The 23,487-nt window shown below is 39.7% G+C and overlaps 1 protein-coding gene across 1 annotated transcript in view; it reads left to right on the top strand.

The window, feature by feature from the left end:
* faf2 (Fas associated factor family member 2) overlaps positions 1-7,675 on the top strand; it is a 76,249-nt gene extending 68,574 nt beyond the window's left edge. Inside the window, exons 10-11 of the mRNA XM_028813728.2 lie at positions 4,302-4,445; positions 6,864-7,675. Coding sequence (XP_028669561.1) covers positions 4,302-4,445; positions 6,864-7,046 — 327 coding nt within the window. The 3' untranslated portion in view covers positions 7,047-7,675. The remainder of the gene's footprint in view (positions 1-4,301; positions 4,446-6,863) is intronic.
* Positions 7,676-23,487: the final 15,812 nt, after the last annotated feature.

Raw genomic sequence — 23,487 nt, 5'->3', positions numbered from 1 at the left:
AGAATTTTCTTTCTCATGGTCTGAGAGTCCTTCAGGTGCCTTTTGGCAAACTCCAGGCGGGCTGCCATGTGCCTTTTACTAAGGAGTGGCTTCCGTCTGGCCACTCTACCATATAGGCCTGATTGGTGGATTGCTGCAGAGATGGTTGTCCTTCTGGATGGTTGTCCTCTCTCCACAGAGGACCTCTGGAGCTCTGACAGAGTGACCATCGGGTTCTTGGTCACCTCCCTGACTAAGGCCCTTCTCCCCCAATCGCTCAGTTTAGATGGCCGGCCAGCTCTAGGAAGAGTCCTGGTGGTTTTGAACTTCTTCCACTTACGGATGATGGAGGCCACTGTGCTCATTGGGACCTTCAAAGCCGCAGAAATTTTTCTGTAACCTTCCCCAGATATGTGCCTTGAGACAATCCTGTCTCGGAGGTCTACAGACAATTCCTTTGACTTCATGCTTGGTTTGTGCTCTGACATGAACTGTCAACTGTGGGACCTCATATAGACAGGTGTGTGCCTTTCCAAATCATGTCCAATCAACTGAATTTACCTCAGGTGGACTCCAATTAAGCTGGAGAAGCATCTCAAGGATGATCAGGGGAAACAGGATGCACCTGAGCTCAATTTCGAGCTTCACGGCAAAGGCTGTGAATACTTATGTACATGTGCTTTCTCAATTTTTTTATTTTTAATAAATTTGCAAAAACCTCTAGTAAACTTTTTTCACGTCATTATGGGGTGTTGTGTGTAGAATTCTGAGGAAAAAAATGAATTTAATCCATTTTGGAATAAGGCTGTAACATAACAAAATGTGGAAAAAGTGAATACTTTCCGGATGCACTGTATATGTGTGTATATATGTGTGTATATATGTATGTGTTTGTATATATATGAATGTATATGTGTGTATGTATGTATATATTTGTGTATGTATATATGTATGTATGAATGTATGTATATATGTGTGTGTGTGTATATATGTGCAAAAGTTTTAGGCAGGTGTGAAAAAATGCTGTAAACAAAGAATGCTTTCAGAAATATAAATAATGATTGTTTATTGTTATCAATTTACAAAATGCACAGTGAGCGAACAAAAGAAAAATCTAAATCAAATCAATATTTGGTGTTACTACCTTTTGCCTTCAAACCAGCATCAATTCTTGCACAAAGTCAGGGATTTTGTAGGATTATAGTCAGGTGTATGATCAACCAATTATACCAAACAGGTGCTAATGATCATCAATGTCACACGTAGGTTGAAACACAGTCATTAACTGAAACAGAAACAGCTGTGTAGGAGGCTTAAAGCTGGGTGAGGAACAGCCAAACTCTGCTACCAAGGTGAGGTTGTGGAAGACAGTTTGATGTCATGGCAAGATTGAGCACAGCAACAAGACACAAGGTAGTTATACTGCATCAGCAAGGTCTATCCCAGACAAAGATTTCAAAGCAGACTGGGGTTTCAAGATGTGCTGTTCAAGCATTTTTGAAGAAGCACAAAGAAACGGGCAACGTTGAGGATCGTAGATGCAGTGGTCGGCCAAGAAAACTTAGTGCAGTAGATGAAAGACACATCAAGCTTATTACCCTTCGAAATCAGATGTCCAGCAGTGCCATCAGCTCAGAACTGACAGAAAACAGTGGGACCCAGGTACACCCATCTACTGTCTAGATAAGTCTGGCCAGAAGTGGTCTTCATGGAAGAGTTGCATACAAAAAGCCATACCTCCGACGTGGAAACAAGGCCAAGCAACTCAAGTATGCACGAAAATATAGGAACTGGGGTGCAGAAAAATGGCAGCAGGTGCTCTGGACTGATGAGTCAAAATTTGAAATATTTGCCTGTAGCAGAAGGCAGTTTGTTCGTCGAAGGGCTGGACAGCAGTACAATAATGAGTCTGCAGGCAACAGTGAAGCATGGTGGAGATTCCTTGAACGTTTGGGGCTGCATTTCTGCAAATGGAGTTGAACATTTGGTCAGGATTAATGGTGTTCTCAATGCTGAGAAATACAGGCAGATATTTATCCATCATGCAATACCATCAGGGAGGCGTATGATTGGCCCCAAATATATTCTGCAGCAGAACAACGACCCCAAACATACAGCCAAAGTCATTAAGAAGTATCTTCAGCGTAAAGAACAAGAAGTCCTGGAAGTAATGATATGGCCCCCACAGAGCCCTGATCTCAACAGCATCGAGTGTGTCTGAGATTACATGAAGAGACAGAAGGATGTGAGGAAGCCTACATCCACAGAAGATCTGTGGTTAGTTCTCCAAGATGTTTGGAACAACCTACCAGCTGAGTTCCTTCAAAAACTGTGTGCAAGTGTACCTAGAAGAATTGATGCTGTTTTGAAGGCAAAGGGTGGTCACACCAAATATTGATTTGATTTAGATTTCTCTTTTGTTCATTCACTGCATTTTGTTGATTGATGAAAATAAATAATTAACACTTCCATTTTTGAAAGCATTCTTTGTTTACAGCATTTTTTCACACCTGCCTAAAACTTTTGCACAGTACTCTGTGTGTGTGTGTGTGTGTGTGTGTGTGTGTGTGTGTGTGTGTGTGTGTGTGTGTGTATATATGTATTAGGGCAGTCATAGTTAGTACTTGCAATTAACGTTCAAATATTTTATGCATTATTTTTCCTTATGTCCATTAATAGACATGCCTTGCTATCCTGGCCCATACTTTTCAAAAGCACAAATCAGTTCCAATTTAATATTGTCTTTAATTGCAGAGTTTTCAAGTAAACATTCAGGTAATTAGAGCTTGAAGTAGGCCAGTATGCGCTTCATGCACTGGTTACTGTATGTTAACTGGCAGTTAATGAAAGCATAGTGGTGCACACCAGCACTTCTCCAATAGACTTTTGATTTGTGTGCTTCATAGAGAAGCAAGATGTGCTTTATACTTGCATTCAATAAAGACAAATGAAAATTATGCTGAATATGTGTGCAAATATTTATCCACATGATTTTGCAGCTGCTAAAGGGCTTGAATGGCTTGCTCAATACTGTAATGGATGTGTTTGATGCTTATGTGTTCATCAAGAACAAGGTCTTACTGCATGGGACTAAGTTTCAAACCAAAGTAAACAAACATGGAGCTTGGATTTGGTGTATCAGTGTGTGTGGGTTTTTTTTTTTCTTAGTCACTAAAAAAACTGACAAATGTGAAGCAGGAGTTCTACAATTGCTTATTAGCAGAACTAGAGACTAAAGTGGTGTAGTTGAAGAGGGGATTTTTCTAGTAGTGTACATTAGTTTCTGCACACTATTGTATTTCCCTTTGTGCATTTGTCATCACATGCTTTTGTCCTGTATGCTTATATCATACCATCAAGCAAAATATGTGGAACACAATGGACCCACTGATATTTTTTGATAAAGTTAATCAAATTATCACGAATGATGCATCATTCTTGGAGGTAGTGCCAGTCTGTCACAAGGCACACTTGTGAATACACACATATAATCACGATGGGTCCATTTATTCCATTAACAGCCTAACAGGCACCATTTTGGTCTATGGGAGGAAGCCCCAAGTTCCTAGGAAAATGCAAAGTTCTCACAGATAACTGGTTCAAGATATGTATAGTCATAATACAAATTCCAGGCTGCTGTTGTACCACAGTATAAACTCAAGCTGACCGCAAAGTGGATGTTTCAACAAGGCAGTGATCCTAAACATTCATGTGAGGCCACTAAAAGGAGAGCTTAGGAAGAAGTGGTTTAATGTCCTGCAATGGCCAGGCCAAGAAAAGGCCTGACTTGAATCCTATTGAAATGCTGTAATAGGACCTGAAGTGGGCTTTTAATACAAGACAACCTACAAACATCACAGAGCAGACGGTGTTTTGTAAGGAGAAATGGAGAAAAATATCATTGAAGCAAGATGTTGGGAGATTGGCAAATGTATGAAGTTGTTACTGCTTGAGGAGGTGAAGCAGTTTATTTAATGAATTTTGCAAATAAAGATTTGCTAAATATCACAGTCTGATTCTCATTATGTTTGGAAAGGTTTTTATTTAGGATATCCTTTCTGTATATCAATATAGAATATTACAAGTAAGTTATCGACAGCAGAATTCCTTTGCTGCGCTACTATTTGAATCTGTATGTATTTTTATGACTTTTCCGTAGGAAATGCATGTTTTTTTACATGGATGTTTACATGTCAACTTGTGGTAATAACCTGTAACAAGTTAAAGTAAGATGACTGAACTCAAGGTTACTATTGTGAAGGCACAGTGGGGTGTTTGTTGAATCAGATAAGACAATATGATTGACTGATATATCATCTTAGACTTTGCAAGAAGAGAAGGAACGGAAATCTGAATGTCTTCCACCAGAGCCATCTCAAGACGACCCAGACACCGTCACTATTGTCTTTAAACTCCCCAATGATTCGCGGGTAGAGCGGAGATTCCTGTTTACACAGTCTTTAACGGTACGTAACTGGAAATTTAATGGTTTTGTGTAATTTTATTAAAATGTTAGTTTTTCAACATTTGTTTCTAAACTTTCTGTGCCAGTCAAATAATTAAGTGATACTGCATAGTCACAGATCATAGGTTCCTATCTGTTTGTAATTAATAAAATAAAAAAACAGCTGTTGCATTAACACCTTATAAAAATGGAACACTGTTATCTGGTATGCTTTTTTGCAGCCATTAGCATTTCCATAAGGTTTATACTTTATGATTATTTACTTGGAAAAGGTTCGATATACATAATCTGGTAGTACTGGCCTGCACTCTATTAAGTAGGCCACTTAATTATGGAACTAAAGATTTTTGTTTCTTTTTCTGCATGTTTTGTACATCTGTGGTGTTAGAAGCATTACAGTAGGTGTACATTTTATGTAAATAAATGTGTGGTTGCTCTACCACTTCATCAGTTATTGAATCTTCTTCTTCTAGTTCAGATTCTTTTGAGCCAGAGCATATCCTGTATCATTGGCCACGAGGTAGTAAACCCACCCTAGACAGAGCACCATATCGTTGTAGGGCACACTTGTGCACACAGTCACTCAAACGGAGACCAGTTTAAGGCCACTTACTAACCCAACATTCTTAGTGGAGGTAAAACTTTAAAGTCTGAATATCTTTGGTAAGGAATGCGCTCAGATGTTACCCCAATCCTCACACACACACCCCGTTTATGACCAGAATGAAGATTAGAACACGGGCCATTGGTATTACAAACGGTGAATTCTGCCACTTTGCAGGGCTGCTTGTAATCCCAAGGTTGATCTCTACCACATCGATTGTCTTTTGTTGGATGTATGGTTGAGGAGAGAGAGGATTCCTCGAATGTTAACTGTCCACAAGGACTGCATAGCATTGAAGAGATACTGACAGCCCTTAGTCTGTCTTCAGAACAGTGAAAGGTAAGGCTGTTTCTGGAGACTGTGATGTGGATGTTATGTTTTACATTTGTTTAAAGTTTCAATCCTTACAATGTCCTCAAATCCTGACCCAATATTGTGCCTTATTGGCTCTATTGACCCTATTCTGACTTAACCTATCATATTGAAGATCCTAACTTTTAGAACTGATGACGTTTAGGATTTTTTTAAAGTGCTTTTACTTATTTCAAACATAATAGCAGGTCAAATTTAACTTGAACATTGTTGGGACTGGATTAAAAAAAAGTGGACAGAAATGTAGGAAAATAATAATAAATACATAGAAAATGTGTTTAGTCTCTGATTAAACCTTGTTAACTTCGGGCCTCCCACACTGTGTGTTTTGGTTTTTTGGTCTTCACACTAATCTAAGTGTAACTTCTTAAACAATACAGGTAGGTCCATAAATATTTGGACAGACAACTTTTTTCTAATTTTGGTTCTGTACATTACCACAATGAATTTTAAATGAAACAACTCAGATGCAGTTGAAGTGCAACCCAGTGAAACCCAGCATCTGGTGATGTCCATGAGTTCAAGACTTCAGGTTGTCATTGCCAGCAAAGGGTTTTCAACCAAGTATTAGAAATGAACATTTTATTTCCAGTTATTTAATTTGCCCAATTACTTTTGAGCCCCTGAAATGAAGGGATTGTGTTAATAAAATGCTTTAGTTGCCTCACATTTTTATGTAATCGTTTTGTTCACCCCACTGAATTAAAGCTGAAAGTCTGCACTTCAACTGCATTTGAGTTGTTTCATTTAAAACTCATTGTGGTAATGTACAGAACCAAAGTTAGAAAAAAGTGGTCTCTGTCCAAATATTTATGGACCTAACTGTAAGAGCGTTGCTGCTTAAAACTGCACAGTATAGCAAAACAACAATGAATCGGATTTATGTAAGAACTGAAAATAATTTAAACTATGACCTTCAAATTGTATCCCCATAGCTGATTATTAAGTTGGGACTACCACAGGAATGCAGAGCTTTTTCAACAAACCATTTAACTTAAATCACTGGCAGCACAGCAAAGGCTGGTGACTTTAAAGTGTTTTATTGAATAAAGTAAGTTTGCTACTAGAGCAGTATATTTGCTTCAGGTGATTATTTAGGACACACAGGGAGTGCAGACCCATTTCTACTAAACAAGAGACTCCCCCTCCAGATCAGTCACCTTGGCCCTCTGCCTAAACGCCTCCACCCCCTACAGCTCCTTTGATTTCTTCACGTTGCAGTTTGACCCCTGAAGATAGAAATGTTGGACACCCTTGGCTTAAAAAACAACGTACAAGACAAAGAGCAGGTAACCGTGTCTGCTGATATCAAAGCGTGTTGCCAAAGGTGTTCGAGCGCCTACATTATCCCTGGTAGGACTGCATCTGTAATAAATGTCGTGGTTTTTTTTGTACAGAAACAAAGCATTTTCATTTTCTTTTGTATGGCTGTTACTGTTCCAGGTAATATATGATTTCCTGTTCTCCCTGAAAGAAACTCCGGAGAAGTTTCAGATAGTAACCAACTTTCCTCGAAGAATACTTCCCTGCCTGCCTACAGAGGACCGTCCCAATCCCCCAACGCTGAAGGAAGCTGGTCTGAGTCGGTCAGAAGTGCTCTTTGTCCAGGATTTGTCCGATGATTGATGTGAACCAAATGGCACCTTTATACATGGAGATTTTTTCCCCCCCAATGACCACTGCGCACAAGGGATCACTAAAACTGTATTTGCTTGACAAAGCCAGGAACCTTCTCCCCCACACCCACTTTATTATGGACATAAGTGTATACATGTGAATAACTTAACTATATATTTAAAAGTAATAAGATTCAGGAGGAACACTGTCCTGTCCTGTCCAAACTCTGAAATAGCGTTTTTGGGCTATTGAAGAAATGAGCTTTTTTTTTTGTTTTTCTTTTACAGCCGAGAAGTTAGTATATGAAAAAAAGGACAAACGCGCTTTTTTAATGTTTTTTTTTTTTCTTTTGTTATTCCCCATTTAATAATATAAATGTATTTATGTTACCAAAAGACCAAAGGAGAGTTGATAATTCTATAACTGAGCTGTGCTGCGCTGCTTACAGTTCTTTAAAAATGAAGATGTATACCACAGCGTGTACCTGTGGCTCGAGCCTCTTTAGCATAGTAACAGTCTGCCTATAGTGTGCCTGTGGTATTACATAGATGCCTATTTTGCCATTTTAAAAATTGGAATGGGCTTGTCATATTAAGATGTAATTTTTCCAACTATAAATTAAACATTTTAAAATTTTATTGTGTGGAATATTTTTCCTTTTTTAAATTATTTGTATGTAAAAAAAAAAAAAAAAAAGATGAAGAAAATGCGCCATCTTTCAAATGATATGCAATAAATGGTAATTATATTGTTGTACGATCTTGTGAGTAAATTAGAGTGTAAATGTGAATTGGAAAATACACAAAAACGTTCAAGTAGTCGACTCATTCTGACTTTGTTTAGTTTGGAAGGGAATTCCATGTTAGACGTTTGGGCCCCTGTGGCAGTGGTGCCTTTGCAGAGGACAGACTTTGAGTGCTGTAAACCGTCACATTTCAAGTATAATATGGCTGTGTTTGGAAAGGTGACTCTTTATAATCTTGTTCACTTTTGTAATTATTTTTTCACAGTACTTGTTTGCATTCCCTGCCCCAGATGGCCGTGGCTCTTCTTTCTGTATAATATGGGTGTCTGTAGTATTTTCAAGCCTTCGACTGTGCATTTGGGATGAACTTAGGGTGGTACTGAATAACTTGTGTGTCTCTGCAGGGTCTGAAAGTATGGTTTTATTCCAAAGTGATTGAATTCATGTACAGACCTTTCATTTTTTAAGGCATGGTGTAATATTGAATAATAAGAACATATATTTATACTCAAACTGCATTAAAACCTTCATCCATGCTCTGAGTAACTTGTGTATCTTCACAATAAAGGCAAAGCTGAAACATCACAGTCACAAGTTGCTGATGTTTGTTTTGCCAGTGGCTTGATGGGATTGTGCCATGAGTGTACACTGTTTGGGGAGGACCAGTGGTGCCACAGCAGCAGCTGTCTTGAGATGTATTACGGGATAATGGCATTTCTGCAGTATTTTAAAGAAAACTTGCTGTGCTGATTTTTGTGAATCTGAATCATCCTCACCATTTTCAGTTTTCATAAAAGTTTGTATAAACCACGTTGTCTGTGACTGTCAGGTCAAGGCAGGAGCCTCTCAGGATTGGACTTTAAAAGGAGGACGAGCAGGAGACTGGCACCTCATCGTTCTGCGTCCTGAAAAGAAGACGGCGACGGCGCTTTTTCTTTTTTATCTTAGGAGTAACTGAAGTATGTGAATGCCCATTGATGCCTTGCTTTTTTAATTAAATCGAATTGATTAGCTGAACAAAAGGTGTCTGTCCACTGGGTCAACATGTTTTGTCAAATTATATCCAGTTCCACTTCATTTAACTGTAATAATATTGTTTGAGTAGTTTATGTTAAAAATTGCACTCGGTTGTCCTAAGGGGTTTATAACAAAAGTTTCTTTATATGTGGAAAACCAAATTCCCTTCATTTGCTAAACTGAAGCCTTTGCAGTTAAAGGGCGGATTGAATCCTCTGTCGGCCAAGAATGAAGTGGTCTGTAAGAGCTGTGCAGTGTCGTCATTTTGGATTAATTTCACATTTTGGACAGTTTTGAGATGATAAAGAATGCATATTAGTTTGGAGTGTTTAAAGGAAAAGTTTGGTATTTTTCAAGTCAAATGCTGTTTCTTCACAGTTATGGTATATATTAATTTGCCATGTGAAATGATCTCTTAAAGTGAAGCATTTGTAACTTTCTTTTTTAAATTTAAAAACTTCCTAGCCTGCTCTTGTCCTTTAAAATGGAGATAAAGGACACCAGAGGCCAACATGAAAGCAAAAGCCTTTAAGCTGCTGAATACGTTTGCTTAGAACAGCGGTTTCGGTGGGACTGTGAGAAATGATTGCATATTTATACTATTTATATTTTTATAATTATTAACCTTTACCATCCGAGGGGAAGTAAGTGACTGAGCTCCGTCGTTACCCCCACCACCTAGACCCGACCACTAATCCAATATTCTGTTATTCGCTGCCACCGCATTTTTTCCCACCGTTATCGCTCGGCACAAACCAGCCCTTATTTTTATCATAATCAAAAATGATCAATTCTTTCGTAGAATCAAAACACTCGTGAACAGTTCTTGTATATTTTAGAAGCAAATAAGAGCGCCAAAGGTGGATACAGATAATCAACAAACATTTTACATTTTTTGTGTGTTTAAGTGGTGAAATTGTCTGCTCAACACAAATGAAGTAAAAGTGTTCATAATGAGACAATTCAAAATAAAGCGATTGCCAAGAGGCGATTTAAAAAATCGACAATGAAGAAAAGAGTCTTGATGATCTGGTGGTTCCATTGATTATGATGTGAATATAATTTTGCATGTTAGATGTTGTAAAGATGGCTCTAAGAGGGCTGACTCCATTCGCAACCACCTAGGAGTGTGAGACGGCTTTTTCCACACTACTTACTATCAAAACAAAATTAGAAACAGATTAGACGCGACAAATGATAGGAGAGTTGCACTGGCCAAAACAAAGCCAAACATAGAAGAACTGGTTAAGGCAAAGCAGATGCATCTATCCCATTAAAATTTTATCCATCCATCCATCCATTTTCTAACCCGCTGAATCCGAACACAGGGTCACGGGGGTCTGCTGGAGCCAATCCCAGCCAACACAGGGCACAAGGCAGGAACCAATCCTGGGCAGGGTGCCAACCCACGGCAGGACACACACAAACACACCCACACACCAAGCACACACTAGGGCCAATTTAGAATCGCCAATCCACCTAACCTGCATGTCTTTGGACTGTGGGAGGAAACCCACGCAGACACGGGGAGAACATGCAAACTCCACGCAGGGAGGACCCGGGAAGCAAACCCGGGTCTCCTAACTGCGAGGCAGCAGCGCCACCGTGCCCCCCATTAAAATTTTAACTTAAATTTAATAACGTAAGATGTACGTAATATTTTCTGAATAAATAATTGTCAAAAAATGTTTTATTCACAGCAGCCTGTACCTATGCAGTGCCGTGCAGTGGATATGTGGCACCCTTGTGCAAAGTATTTGGTGCCCCCAATTTTCTTGAAGAAATATTGATTTTTAAATTTTTAATTAAAGGGTCCGCGAGCCATCAAACAATTTTTAAAGGGACTGCCACGCAAGAAATTCTAAAGTTTGAGAACCGCTGGCTTAGAAGGAGCAAAGGTTCAGACTTGAGACACCGTGCCATTTACATGTCTGACAGCAAAGTAAACTGGAAATGCCAAACTGTAACAGAGAGTCTTGGCACTGACACTCACCGACCCACACAGTCCATCAGCACCCATGGAGATGTGGCCAGGAGTGACTGTCCGCCTGTGCCAAAGCATCTGCACCGCGGGTACTAAACTGCAGGCTGATTGAAACGAAATGGGCGCCCATTAGTTGTCGTCACTTGTTTTCAGACTATGCGTGTGGTTTGTCTTAATATTTTACTTTACTTTCCCCTTTTGTATTATTAATATGCAGCCTGTCAGAATGCCTCAAATCTCACAGACGTACCATTGTTTATAAGGTATTGTGCCATATAACTTCTCCCCACTTTCCCTTCTACATTTATGACCCCAGGCAATTATGTGTAGTAAAAGACAAGCAGGAGTTAAGTATTATATATAAATAATGTATTATTGATAATATTCATCAATAACAATAAGGAAAGTACATTTGAATATTGGCAACCATACAACCTGATAAATGTTGATGTGTAGTTTCAGGCGGCACACAGACTTGTTAGTTACTTAAATGTCTCTAGTTAAGTCCTCATTTGTGGTCAGCTTTCTTCAGAACAGGCCGCATGCCTGTCTCAATATGGCTGCCGAGCTGCGCTCTTCATTGTGTTGTCCTTTCAGTTCATGACGTGAGTGATGGTCTTTCATCAGTTTGGTAAGAGAGAGAGAGCGAAGTAAAACAAGCACATTTATAGGTTTTCTGTCCAACCCCTACAGCCAATAGGGCGTCATGGCACTTCGAGGCTTCTGCTAGAAGCCAGTTCCAAACAGCCACACTTCAGACCAATGGGGGGGGAACAGAACATCGTCACACCTGACCCCCAAACCCTGTGTTAAGGTAAAGCTTGGCAGTTTGCAGCCTGGTTTTCCTGTGGGGGTTGACTGAGAGACTTTAGCAGAGAAACACTCGCCAAACTGGTTTGAGGCACTTCTCAAACAAAACCCTGTCGTAAAATTCACTTTGCTGACTCAGTCCTAGTGGGGGGTTGTAAACATGAATGCTTCTCACTAATGCAACACTAATATTACGTTGCTTTGCCTAAGTTACAAATAAAGACATACAAAATATTTATCAACTTATATGCAAAATCTCACATCACAGTAGCGTGTGCTCAGACTTTGTCACTGGACCCCCGCAGCGTGTGCTCAGTGAGGTCAACAGCAGGCCAGATGTTTGAGAAATGACCCCGGAATGAGCGGTGAGTGAAGGTAAGTGGGACTTCTTTTAGTAATTCTTGTCATCTTCTCTAAAACGCAGAGGCAGCAGTTCACGTCTGGGCATCAACATTCAAGAATGGCACTGGGAGACGACACTTGGAGGTGATGCCACGTACAGCGCAGATTAAACTGAGCAGTGAAGTGAACTGCACCGCTGATCTCCTTTTAAAATGGCCGAATCTAATCAGAATGTTTTTGTTTTGATTTGTTTTCTTCCTACATTGACGTGGATACACAGTTTTCAAATGTGTGTGCGCTCTTAAGACACGGATCACTCTCTTTTAAATAAAGCTCACGAACAGCCTAGGCATTTTTTTAAACTTGTAAAGAATTATTCACTTTGGAAAACCGTTTCATATGCCAAATTAAAATGCACCCTGATTGAGAAGAAATTATTTTGAATTGAAAAATGTCAAATTTGAGAATGTCCTTTAAGTTCAGATGTGCTGCAGGCCTTCAGTCTGTGATGCTGCCTGCAATTCACTGCTTGGTGTTTTGAGCCAAACTGCCAGCTTTTCTCCTTGGGGTAAAACAGGAAAAGTAATTTTTATAACTTTTTATTTTGAACAACCTAATGGTTTAATAGTTGAACTAGTTATGTCATGTTAAACACGTTCAGAAAATGGATAGATGGGTTATGCTGAGTTTGCAGTAAAACTTGAGTTTGACCCACGATGCATTGCCTGGCTTGTGCCATTGATCAAAGGGGTGCCATCTGCTATTAGGGCTTCAAGTGCAGAAACAGCACCAGGGTGTCTTAGGAAATTAAAAGGCAAAGACGTATATATTTTTTAAATATATTATCAGGTCTCCACAATTGTTGTTCTTCTTTTAGCTGCTCCTGTTATTGGTTGCCACAGCGGATCATCATCTTCCATATCTTTCTGTTCTCTGCATCTTGTTCTGTTACACCCATCACCTGCATGTCCTCTCTCACCACATCCGTAAACCTTCACTTAGGCCTTCCTCTTTTTCTCTTCCCTGGCAGCTCTATCCTTAACATCCTTATTAGCAATAAGATGTAAAACAGGGGTAGGCAATGTCGGTCCTGGTGAGCCGCAATGGCTACAGGTTTTCATTCAACCCAACTGCTTAATTAAAAACCAATCATTGCCAATCTCAGACCTTATTTAATTTTATGGCTTGTTAGTCTGTGCAATGTAAGGCTCTTATATCGTAGATTTTTTTCCTTTCCAAGGATATCATCCAAATAATTTGAAGCCTAAAACAGATCATTTTCAGTCTGTCACATTTTTCTATTAAGTGTTTTATTAAATCAAACCGTGCATGATGAACACACACAGATGTAATTGGAAAAAAGCTAGCTGGAGAACTGCTGGCTGCTTTGTCTTTTACATCTTATTGCTAATAAGGAGCAATTAAAACACTGAATGCAGCAGTTTAAGATTGAAATAAGCAATTAAGGTTGGAGAACCTTAACAAGCGAGACCACTAAAATGAAGCATTAAAATGTCACTTAAGCAATATGTGCTTCATCAGCAATAACTGAGTTCTCGTTAAGGAACTGGGTTGGAACAAAAACCTGCACATACTGTGGCACTCCAGGACCGACGTTGCCTACCCCTGCTCTATAATATACAGGGGGCTGAGCAAAAGCAGGCTTATAGTTGACATGGAAAAAGTTAGGCAGGTTATGATTATTACAATAGTTGTATTAGCTTTGTTTAATTTGGCATTCTCTACCTTCTAGTATTAAATATCCACTTTCATTGGTCATTCATCAGATTACCAGCCATCATTACCTAAATGATAAATTTAAGGATATGAAATATTAATAATACTACAATAATAAATAATACAAGAGTAAACTGTGTTTCACACACAACTGTTAACCTACTTTTGCCCACCCCTGTATACAGTATATATTACATGTTTTAGAGTCCATAAATTGAATTGCCTAATGGACACTTGATTCCTTCTTTGAAGTCCCCAGCATTTGAACTCATTCCTGATTAAGTTATCAGCACAGAGTGAGTCATTTCTGCTGCTTACTCCACCAGGATGATGGAACTTCTCTCGCTGGCCAGTACCATGGATGGCGTTTCAGTGTCTGGCTCACACTTCTACTTTTAATTGTACTGCACTCCCCTTTGCACTGTTGCTCATTCCCATAGATTTCAAACTCACTCCAAGTCCAACTTTCAAATAGCGTCTGAATGGCGGTGCACTGCGATGGCACAGTACCTAAGCTGGCTGTAAGTTGCCCTGAGTTCATACAACTTCCTTCAAAGCAATCGCACGTTTCTCATTATGACCTGAATCCTTTCCACCTTCCTTTTATCCTCGCTCCTGTTCTTCACCTCTCCCATCTTCAGCCAAGCTTCTAATTTTCATTCTCACTCCAGATCTTCACCCTTTCCATCTTCAGATGAAGCTCCTTTCATAGCATCGATCGCAGTACTAACAGCTGAATATAAGAATATTTAAAATATCCCCCTTTACGATCTTCCGAGACTCATACATTCTCAGATGTAGGTAGCCATCAGATCCTTGACACTCGCCCTGCGTCACTGCCCACGTTTGCAGCTCGTCACAAAGGCACCTGAAACGAGCCAGCGCTCAGGTCTGCATTGACAGATTGAATTTAATTAATACCATTAAAAATACTTCATTGAAAAAAGGGAGAGAGCTTGTGTAAAGGCACTGGAAGTGTAAGCCAGTGGAGTTTAGAAGGGTCCTGGGTTTGCTGTGGTGGTCATGTAATTGTGCGAAAGTGAAGAAGCTGAGCGTAAAGGACAGCCAGTTAGGAAGTCTGACCGACTGGGGCTGCAGGCTTGTTTATTTTTTATTTTATTTAACTCTTTTTGTGATTTTCCCCCTGTATTCACAAATTCATTGTTTTGTTTTTTTTTTTAATTTCAGAAATTATTTTGCTTTTATTAAGTTCTCTGGTATTTTTATTGTGAGTTGCAAAAATCACACTGGAGCCACCGTCAGTATGGCAGTGGCCTCATTACTGCAGCTACACCTTTAGGTGATCTCACGCCCCGTTAAGCTGCTCATACGAGATCGAAACAAACAGAATTGACCACAATGAAGCGCCAACGTAGAGCTTATATGGGCCAGCATCATTGTGACTGAATGTGGCAGATTTTACCAAAATTAGCTAATTTAACTATCCCTGCCAATTGTCACTTTTGGCTGATTCAACTAATAGTTCAATATTAGTGTGTTCCAAAACTGGCTCTACATTCATTTTACCCTCGCACCCCCCGTGACGGACGAGGCCGATTTCACACACCCCCTTGGTTTGAGAAGAAGTATGAAAAAATATGAGGTTAACGCAGAATAACAGATCACCAATTGAAGCTTTATGAATAATGGATACTTTATTCACAGCTAACGAGGGTGGAAAGAGCAGCCTTCCACACCTCAGCCACACAAAATACAAGTATGAAACGATGTTCTTTATAAAGAAATTTATATAATACTCACGCAGCACTAAGTGCGTGTAAGAGCGGAAGTCATCCATTTTAACAAGCAGCGTATTGCACTGATACGAAATGGCCTGCCCATTTAATTATTTAGGAATGGATAGATAAAAATTAAGATTTTGTCCAAATAATGTTTTTCATTTTTCTTCCTCAATGGATTCTGGCACCCCCAATCGGGGAGCGCTGCTCTACACGTTTGTGTTTAAAAGCCATTGTGTGTGTTTTGGTTGAAGGCTCCACCCCCTTATGAATATTGATGAGTTACCATAGCACATCGCAGTATTCTTGAGTTCTTTGGCAGCATGTTGTTAATTTATCCACAAGATGACAACAGAATGCGGCCGTCAGTGTTATTTGGGCTTAATGCCGCACATCAGATCAGAGCAGCTTACGCAGAGGTCAACGCCAAGGAGGTTAATAAAGGTACCTACAGTTGGAGATTTTTTTTGTTTGTTTTGTCACTAACATTATATATATATATATATATATATATATATATATATAATATATATATATAAAGGAGAGTTGGGATCAGAGAGACTGTTTGTGTAGGGATGGAGAGTTAAGGCGGGTGTCGGAGTCACGTGATCATCTCCCCTCCCATTCACCTCATTTCATTTCGCTCCGAGCTGTTCTTGATTTGCTTTTCACATGGCCAACTATATGTTGCATGCTCAAGAATAAGCTCAGCGCGCAGCTTGGTCATATTACAACCGGAGGGGCGAATTGACAACATGGTATACAAAGAGATCCTTAACAAATAATTATTGGTATATTTTCCCTCAGTTTATTTTTTAAAATTTTAAAGCAGTACTTCGCCGCTGCGAAGCGCGGGTATTTTGCTAGTCATTAATGAATGAATAAATTGTACAAATAAAACATACCTGTTTAATAAATACATTTTCAAGCACATAGTGTAGTATATGGAAGTATTGGGTTTTTACATAGGAAGAGGGACTTGTGTGGCCTAATAGAATTGGTGCCCACTGGGTACTGTAACTGGGCATTTTTGTTCTCACCAGGCCAGTGCTTGGGCTGAACTTGGCTGTTGACTGTCCCTCCCTTTTCATGAGACGGCTATACAGCCCCATTGAACATGGCAGTTGTCCGCCACCTTCGCCAGAGCTTGTTTTTGAAAATGGACACACAACAAAGAATTGGGAGAACTTTTAGTGCGGCAAAGTTGGTAGTAAACAAATGTATAATCGGTGACAGGTCTGTTGAGGCTGTGGAACTCAGTTAAAGGGAAATTATCTAACTTAATCGGCTTTAGTAAAGAAATGTATAACATAGCAGAAGACTGTGCCCGCCTGAAAAAATACAAACTATTATTTATTTAGCAGATGCCTTTATCCAAGGCAACTTACATAGCAGGAGTTCTTAGAAGTATCAAAAGCAACAGAGACCATCATATAAACTGACCAAGAGGGAGTACCTGCAGCTCGACATCAGTGTCCTGAACTCTTTGTCAGTTCAACAGCAGCTCTCCTGCAGAAGAGACCCTGTGCACTTCCAACATATTTAATGGAAAGGTACGTTTTCCAAAGACACCTAAACATAAGTAAAGTGGGTGCAGTTCGATTAGCCAAAGGGAGGTCATGCCACAGCTTTGGACCAAGAATGGAGAAGCATTGTGAAGTCTTGACAGAAGTAGAATGTCAAGATGAGTCCAAAGGCTGGAAATACTGTGTAGCAGGACCGCAGGTCAAGACAAGAGTTTTGAATGGGATCCTTTTAGCAACAGCAAGCCAGTGAAGAGACGGCTGAAGAAAAGTAGTAGGAGTGAAATGAGAAAGAGAGAACACCAGCTGAAGAGCCAGAGAGGTCTGATAGCAGAGTTGTGATAATCCAACTGAGAGAGAACAAGTGTCTGAATAAGGAGTTGTGTGGTATAATTAGTGAGGAAAATGTCACAACCTCCGACTATTATGAAGAAAGAAAGAAATGACACGATTGGGTCACTGAAGACATACGTACTCAATGAATGAAGATGAGGAATCCAGAGTCACTTCAAGATTCCTGATTGTGACTGATGGTGAAAGGGTGATGTCTTCAAGAGCAAATCTGAGGAAGGAGAATCAGAAGGCAAGTGTAGGATATCTGACTTTGAAAGGTTACGGTGATGAGCAGTCGTCCAGGGTGAGATGGCAGAGAGACAGCTGGAGATCTTGTCTGAAACCTGTGGACTGTAAGTGAGAAAAGAGGGGAAGATCTGTGCATCATCAGCACAGAGATGGTATGAGAAGCCTTGAGAAGAAACAACATTGCCGAAAAGAGTAACTTGTGTGAAAAGAGAAGCAAACCCAATGCTGATCCATGAGCCTCACCCATGAAGAGTTTCTCTGGAGAAGACAAGGAGTTGGATCATTCGGAAAGGTTGGATGTGAACCAGTCCAAAGCAGAACCACAAACTACCAAAGAAGGCAAGATAATAGGCTGCGATGGTCAACATGTTTCTTCACAAAAGAGAAGTGTGTTGGTACAGTTAAGTGTGTCAGTAGATGGCTGGAGAAAAAGAACGCTGCAGCACTTTAGACAGACCTTTCTTTCACTATGTAGGCACAGAACACATTTGTTAGTCTTCATGAAATCTTTGTTAAAATAAAAACAAATTATTTTTAGAATAAAAGCTAAAATAGAATGGCCAAAGGTTCACAACTAAAAAGAACATGGAATGACAGGTGAAATTGCAAAGTATGGGGGCTAGAGAAAGAAGTTTGTTAAAGGTCCAAGTCATTGTCACAATCCTTCTTTGAATGTAAGCATTCCTCATGGTTTTGAGATTCAAAATGGGAATGTTACGTCCTTAAATGAAATGATGCCTACTCACTACTGAATTCTACTATCGCTAACACAATCACCAGTTCAATCCAGGAGAGTGTGGCGGCCAGACTGCATTAGAACTCGTTTACCGTATATGTTGAGAATCCCCGATTTGTTAATTCTGGAGGACAATCTTAATCCACTGTGCCTGAAGCACCTCTGAAAGACAGAATCCCCCTCAAAACAAAAGGGCCCAGAGCACCCTGGTGAGGCATTTAAATTAGAATGGCGGAAATTGCAGCGTGAATGGAGAGCACCAGCGTTATGGGCAGAGCTGTGGAGTCAGAAGCCATTTTTGGGTTACTGGAGTCCGTCAATGTACAGACTGTGACTCTGACTACATGTAAATTGTAATAGAATGTGGAAAATTTTTGCAGTTTTAATTGAACTATTCTTTTTTCTAGACTTTTGCTGCTGCTTAGGGGGTTTGCATGGCAGTTCAGATTATTTGTCAGACTGTTCTAAACTGGGTACGGTGGTTAGTTCTGTTTTCAGACTTTACTTTTTCTGTCCGTATTGTAAATATCTGGGACCTCATTTATAAAGCGGTGTGTGATTTCGAATGTGAAAATACGTATACACCAAAAAATCTGGTGCATAAAACCTAACGTATGTATATTTCTGTGCAATTTACCTTCATAAGTTGCAATCCTCCTGTAAATGTGCATATGTGAACGCACCTCGAAACAACCGTACATGGACTGTATTAATCAGCGACGTACAAATGTAATCACAAAGCTGCAGACCTTCATTGCCTGGTGGTGCAGCCTCCTACCTGACATCTCAAGACTCTCTAAACGCCAGTAGACTTGCATCTGTTGTCCTCACTGCAGTAGATTTGGTTTCTTGTAACACCAGACAGTAATGTAAAGGAAATGCCTCTTCCATCACTTTTGTAAAATCAATTCTTCTTCAGTGCTATCATCGAATGCCAATTTCAACAAAATCAAAATATATAAAACATGCTGGAGGCCTGACGCATTAAGGCCACATCCACCGCAGGTTCCTTCTAAAGTCACGATGCTCGCTCTCCGTCTTGCACAGCACTTTGGAAATCCTGCCTTGTGTCACACGTCGTTCATTTGTTCGTTTTTTTTGTGACTATTTCTGTCTGGACTTGCGTCTTCACTTTGTTTACAAAATATCTTAAAACCACAATAAAACACAGAAAACACACGGCATAGACGTATACAGAGACATCCATGGGATTTATCACTTGACTGTAGAAACTGCTAAATTATTTGCCTTTTGCATACGCATGCTGCATTGAAATTGCAATTTAGATGCATATTGATAAGCAACACAACAAGCGCCACGGAAAACAACTCTTCCATCTCCACTATGTTGGAATATGACTTTCTTCTGTGAAGGGTGGCCAGTTAGGGAGCAAGACGCTGTAATGCTGCAATGTGCAGAATTCAACCAGGGAAGGGCCACGTAAGAAGCACAAACAAATCAGAGTGTGATTAGAATCTGCCTTTTCACCCGTTCACACCACAATGCGGATATTTAGACGTTTACGGCTCTGCAGAGCTTTTTCAAAAGTCTCAGTTTTTGGGGGGCGGTGTGGATGATAGGCAAAAACAAGAGACAAATGTCTGGCATTTTTAAAAGAAAACATTAGTAGTGTGGATGGGGCCTTAACGCTTTTTTTTTTTTTTTGACAAAGTTACTGTCAGCACTCATTTAAAAGACGACGACATGACAAGGAGATCATCACAAACACAACATAAACATACTGAAGTATGCGGAATTAATTATTGAGCCAACAAGCATGTTACAAGATTCTCCCAAGTTTCCAGTTACTCACCAGCCTTCTTTCCTGACCTTCAAACAGGACAGCAACTGCACAAGAAGAACCACTGAATAAATAAAAGGTGGATGGACACTAGCACATCTTGGCCATTCAGAAGCCTGGAGAGACTTACGGAAATGAAACGTTTTAATTTTGGTAGGATTCATCTTCCACTTGGGCTCTTCAAATCTTGCTTCATTGTTGGGAAAACTGACAACAAGCGTGAAACACTCTTTACTTAAGTCTTATACAAATGGCAGACAGCCACACCTCTACTGTTAGACATGACATTGTGAGCCTCGCGTCATCCCGATGCAGTTCACTTACTGTGACGAAGGAGGAGAAGCAGCAGCACCAGTGGCTTTATCACCATGGAGGACAGAGGCAGTAAACTGCTCAGCTGATCAACATTTTATGGCTTTGAACATTTTTTTCCCCCGCATATCTGACATAAATTTTATTTCTTCACCCAAGGAATTAACAGCAAAAACACCCATGGAATCGGATCTTCAGATGTACCGTGTGTAAGAAGAATGAGATGCTGGCATGGCATACACCGTAAGCAATAGCAGCTGCAAAGGGAGGGTTACTCTTAACTTCCATGATAATCGGGTTTGTTTACTGAAAAATGTGCAATGATTTAAGGAAACAAAAATGACATCCTGCCATGAAAAACTCTTCTACACTTCCAGTCAGTGGCACAAGCCGGCTGCCTAAGGAAATGGGGAGTCGAGTATTGGGTTGCATGCAAACAAAAGTACAAAAGACTAAAAACAACATCTTCAAAAACAAGTCAAAATGCAATATTTGAAAGGGGGAATCTCAGATAACACATAATGGAGTCTTTAAATCTGAATCATCAAACTCCTTTACCAGCCCTGTGAGAAAGTAAATGCCCCCGTAGTTCCAATACTTGGTTGCCACACCTTTAGCAGCAAACATCACAACATAATATTCAGCTTCTTTTTTTAAATTAAGTCCCCTGAAACTGCCCTCTTTAGAGTTGCCTTCCCAGTGTCATGAATGATATCTTTGTTCTGATTATTTAATAGGTGTGTTATTAATGTACCAAAAATGGTTTTACCTTGTGTCTACAAGGCACAATTAAATGAGTATCATATTTATTGAATGCTCACCTCTTTCACACCACTATTGAGGAATTTTTATCCCACTCTTCTTTGCAGAACAACTTCAGCTAATACAACACATTGGTAGGTTTGCAACTGTTCATTTGAACTTCTTCCACAGCACCTCTTTTGGGTTCAAGTTAGGATAGACTAGGCTACTCCAAAACTTTCATTTTGTTTCTTCTGAGCCATTCAGTTGTAGACTTGCTGTAGTGTTTTCGATCATTGTCCTTCTGCTTAACTCAATTACACCTTAGGTTCAGGTCATGGACAGAAGACCAGAGTCTCCGGCAAGGTACAGAATGCACAGCTCCTTCAATAATTGGAAGCCTTTCAGGTCCTGGCGCAGCAAAGCAGCCTCACACCATCACACTACCACCCCCATGGTATCTACTTTTGACTGATAAGTGCATAGCCCATTATTCCAAAAGGCCTGAGGATCATCCAGATTCAGGGTGTTTTTGATGATCTTTTCTGGAATTGTCCTTTGGTTAAGCACAGTGGAAACTTGGTGGTGAATACTTGAGTCTCATCGTGGGGGTCAATAAATGGTGAGATTTAGACTGCAATCAGGCAGCTGAATTAAATTATCAATCAATGTTGGCCAGCTGTTTCAGCAAGTAACTAAAGGAGGGCAATTACCTTTTCACATGGGCATGAGTGTTGGATAACTATTACTTATATTTAGTAATTTAGAAATGATGTTATATGTTTATTGCAATTCCCTTGATTTGATATTACATTTGATTTGATTACAAAAGATCTGAAGCCATTCATTGTGACAAATATGTAAAACTGGATGGTATCGGGTAAGGGGCAAATACTTTCTCACCACACTATACCTACTTGCTTGACTATGGATCAGCTAACCAAAATTATTATGCTTAAAAAAAACAACTTACCTGTCAGTTCAGCCAAATGGATCTCCAAAACTCTTTGCCTCCTTCAATTCAGGGCTTTTAATATGAATGACACAGTCTCTTTCTTACTGGTATACATCATACATTTATTAGTGAACAACCCTCTCAAATCAGCCACAACAATTAAAAAAAATATGATTGCACTACTCGGTAAAGCAGAACTAGCAACTTTCATTTAAAAAAAGTACAAATTTTAAAAATTTCAATTGGTATACAGATGTATATATAATACAATATAACTAGTTATATGTTAAATGCTACAAACAGTATGATTCCAATGGAATGAAAAAAAATTTATAGCATTAAGAACCATTTTCCTATATATATATATATTAGCATTTTTATTTTCAAATACAAACATGGCAAAAATGAGGTAACTGTAAATGTGCAAGTACCAAAGCAAAAATATCTTCCTAACACAGAACACATGCCTTGCCATCCTTTGAGGGGGCCCATCTGTACCCCAGACTGGCTCCCCCTAAGGGTCAAGGTGTATTATAACAGTAAACAATCCACTATCCCACCACAGCAAAATCATTGGTAAACAATCAGTGGCATCTACAGAGCAATCAACATATCACAAGTCCTAAAGAATTTTAGCTGCTTATTGGAATAAATTTTGCACCACACAAGCTGTGAGATTAATTTATTTATTCATTGGATCCTCAAAAGACTGCAAGATTCTATTGTATCTGCATAAAAATGAGAGACAAGTGTGTGGTTGATTCTCTACTGATGTGGTATGGAAACGTGTTGAAGAAAACCAAACGGCAGGTGGCAGTGTAACCTGTGATCAGTTGAGAACAAACGTGTGCAACGTAACCGTCACACTCACTGGCAGGGATCTCGCGCCTCAATCTGGGAAACCACTGCCATTTCTTACAATAAACCCAAAGAGACAGAAATGTATCATTATTGACGGGCTGGCCATCCACTTTTAACAAGTCAAAAGTAAAAGGTTAATCAATATGGCAATCAGATAACTTTTAAGATGTTGCCAATTCATTTGAAATACCGTACAAATGCCCCAAAAGCTGCCTGTACAACAAAAACAAGTGGAAGAGAGGCTGTAGATAGTGCAGATTACTTTTATATAATAAAAAATACAACAAAATGCACATACAGCAGCAGAGGTATTTACAGGTATTTTGTGTTAGCAAGCAGGCTGAGTAATGCGCACACACACACACACAGAAAATTGTCACCACGTGCCAGCTAAAGGAATTCTGACATGACAAAACATTAATAAAGGACAAGGAGAGTACTTCTCCATCTTTCTGTCCCTTCCAGACTCTCCATGGATTTCAAACATGCAAGTTTGCGCCATCACTGGAGGCTGGAGTAGAGTGCAGTGAACACCCCGCTCCAGCCGGTGCAATTCCATTGTTAA

The sequence above is a fragment of the Erpetoichthys calabaricus genome, chromosome 11, assembly GCF_900747795.2.
Source record: "Erpetoichthys calabaricus chromosome 11, fErpCal1.3, whole genome shotgun sequence".
NCBI classification, from domain to species: Eukaryota; Metazoa; Chordata; class Cladistia; order Polypteriformes; family Polypteridae; genus Erpetoichthys; species Erpetoichthys calabaricus.
This window is presented reverse-complemented; position numbering and strand designations above follow the sequence as displayed.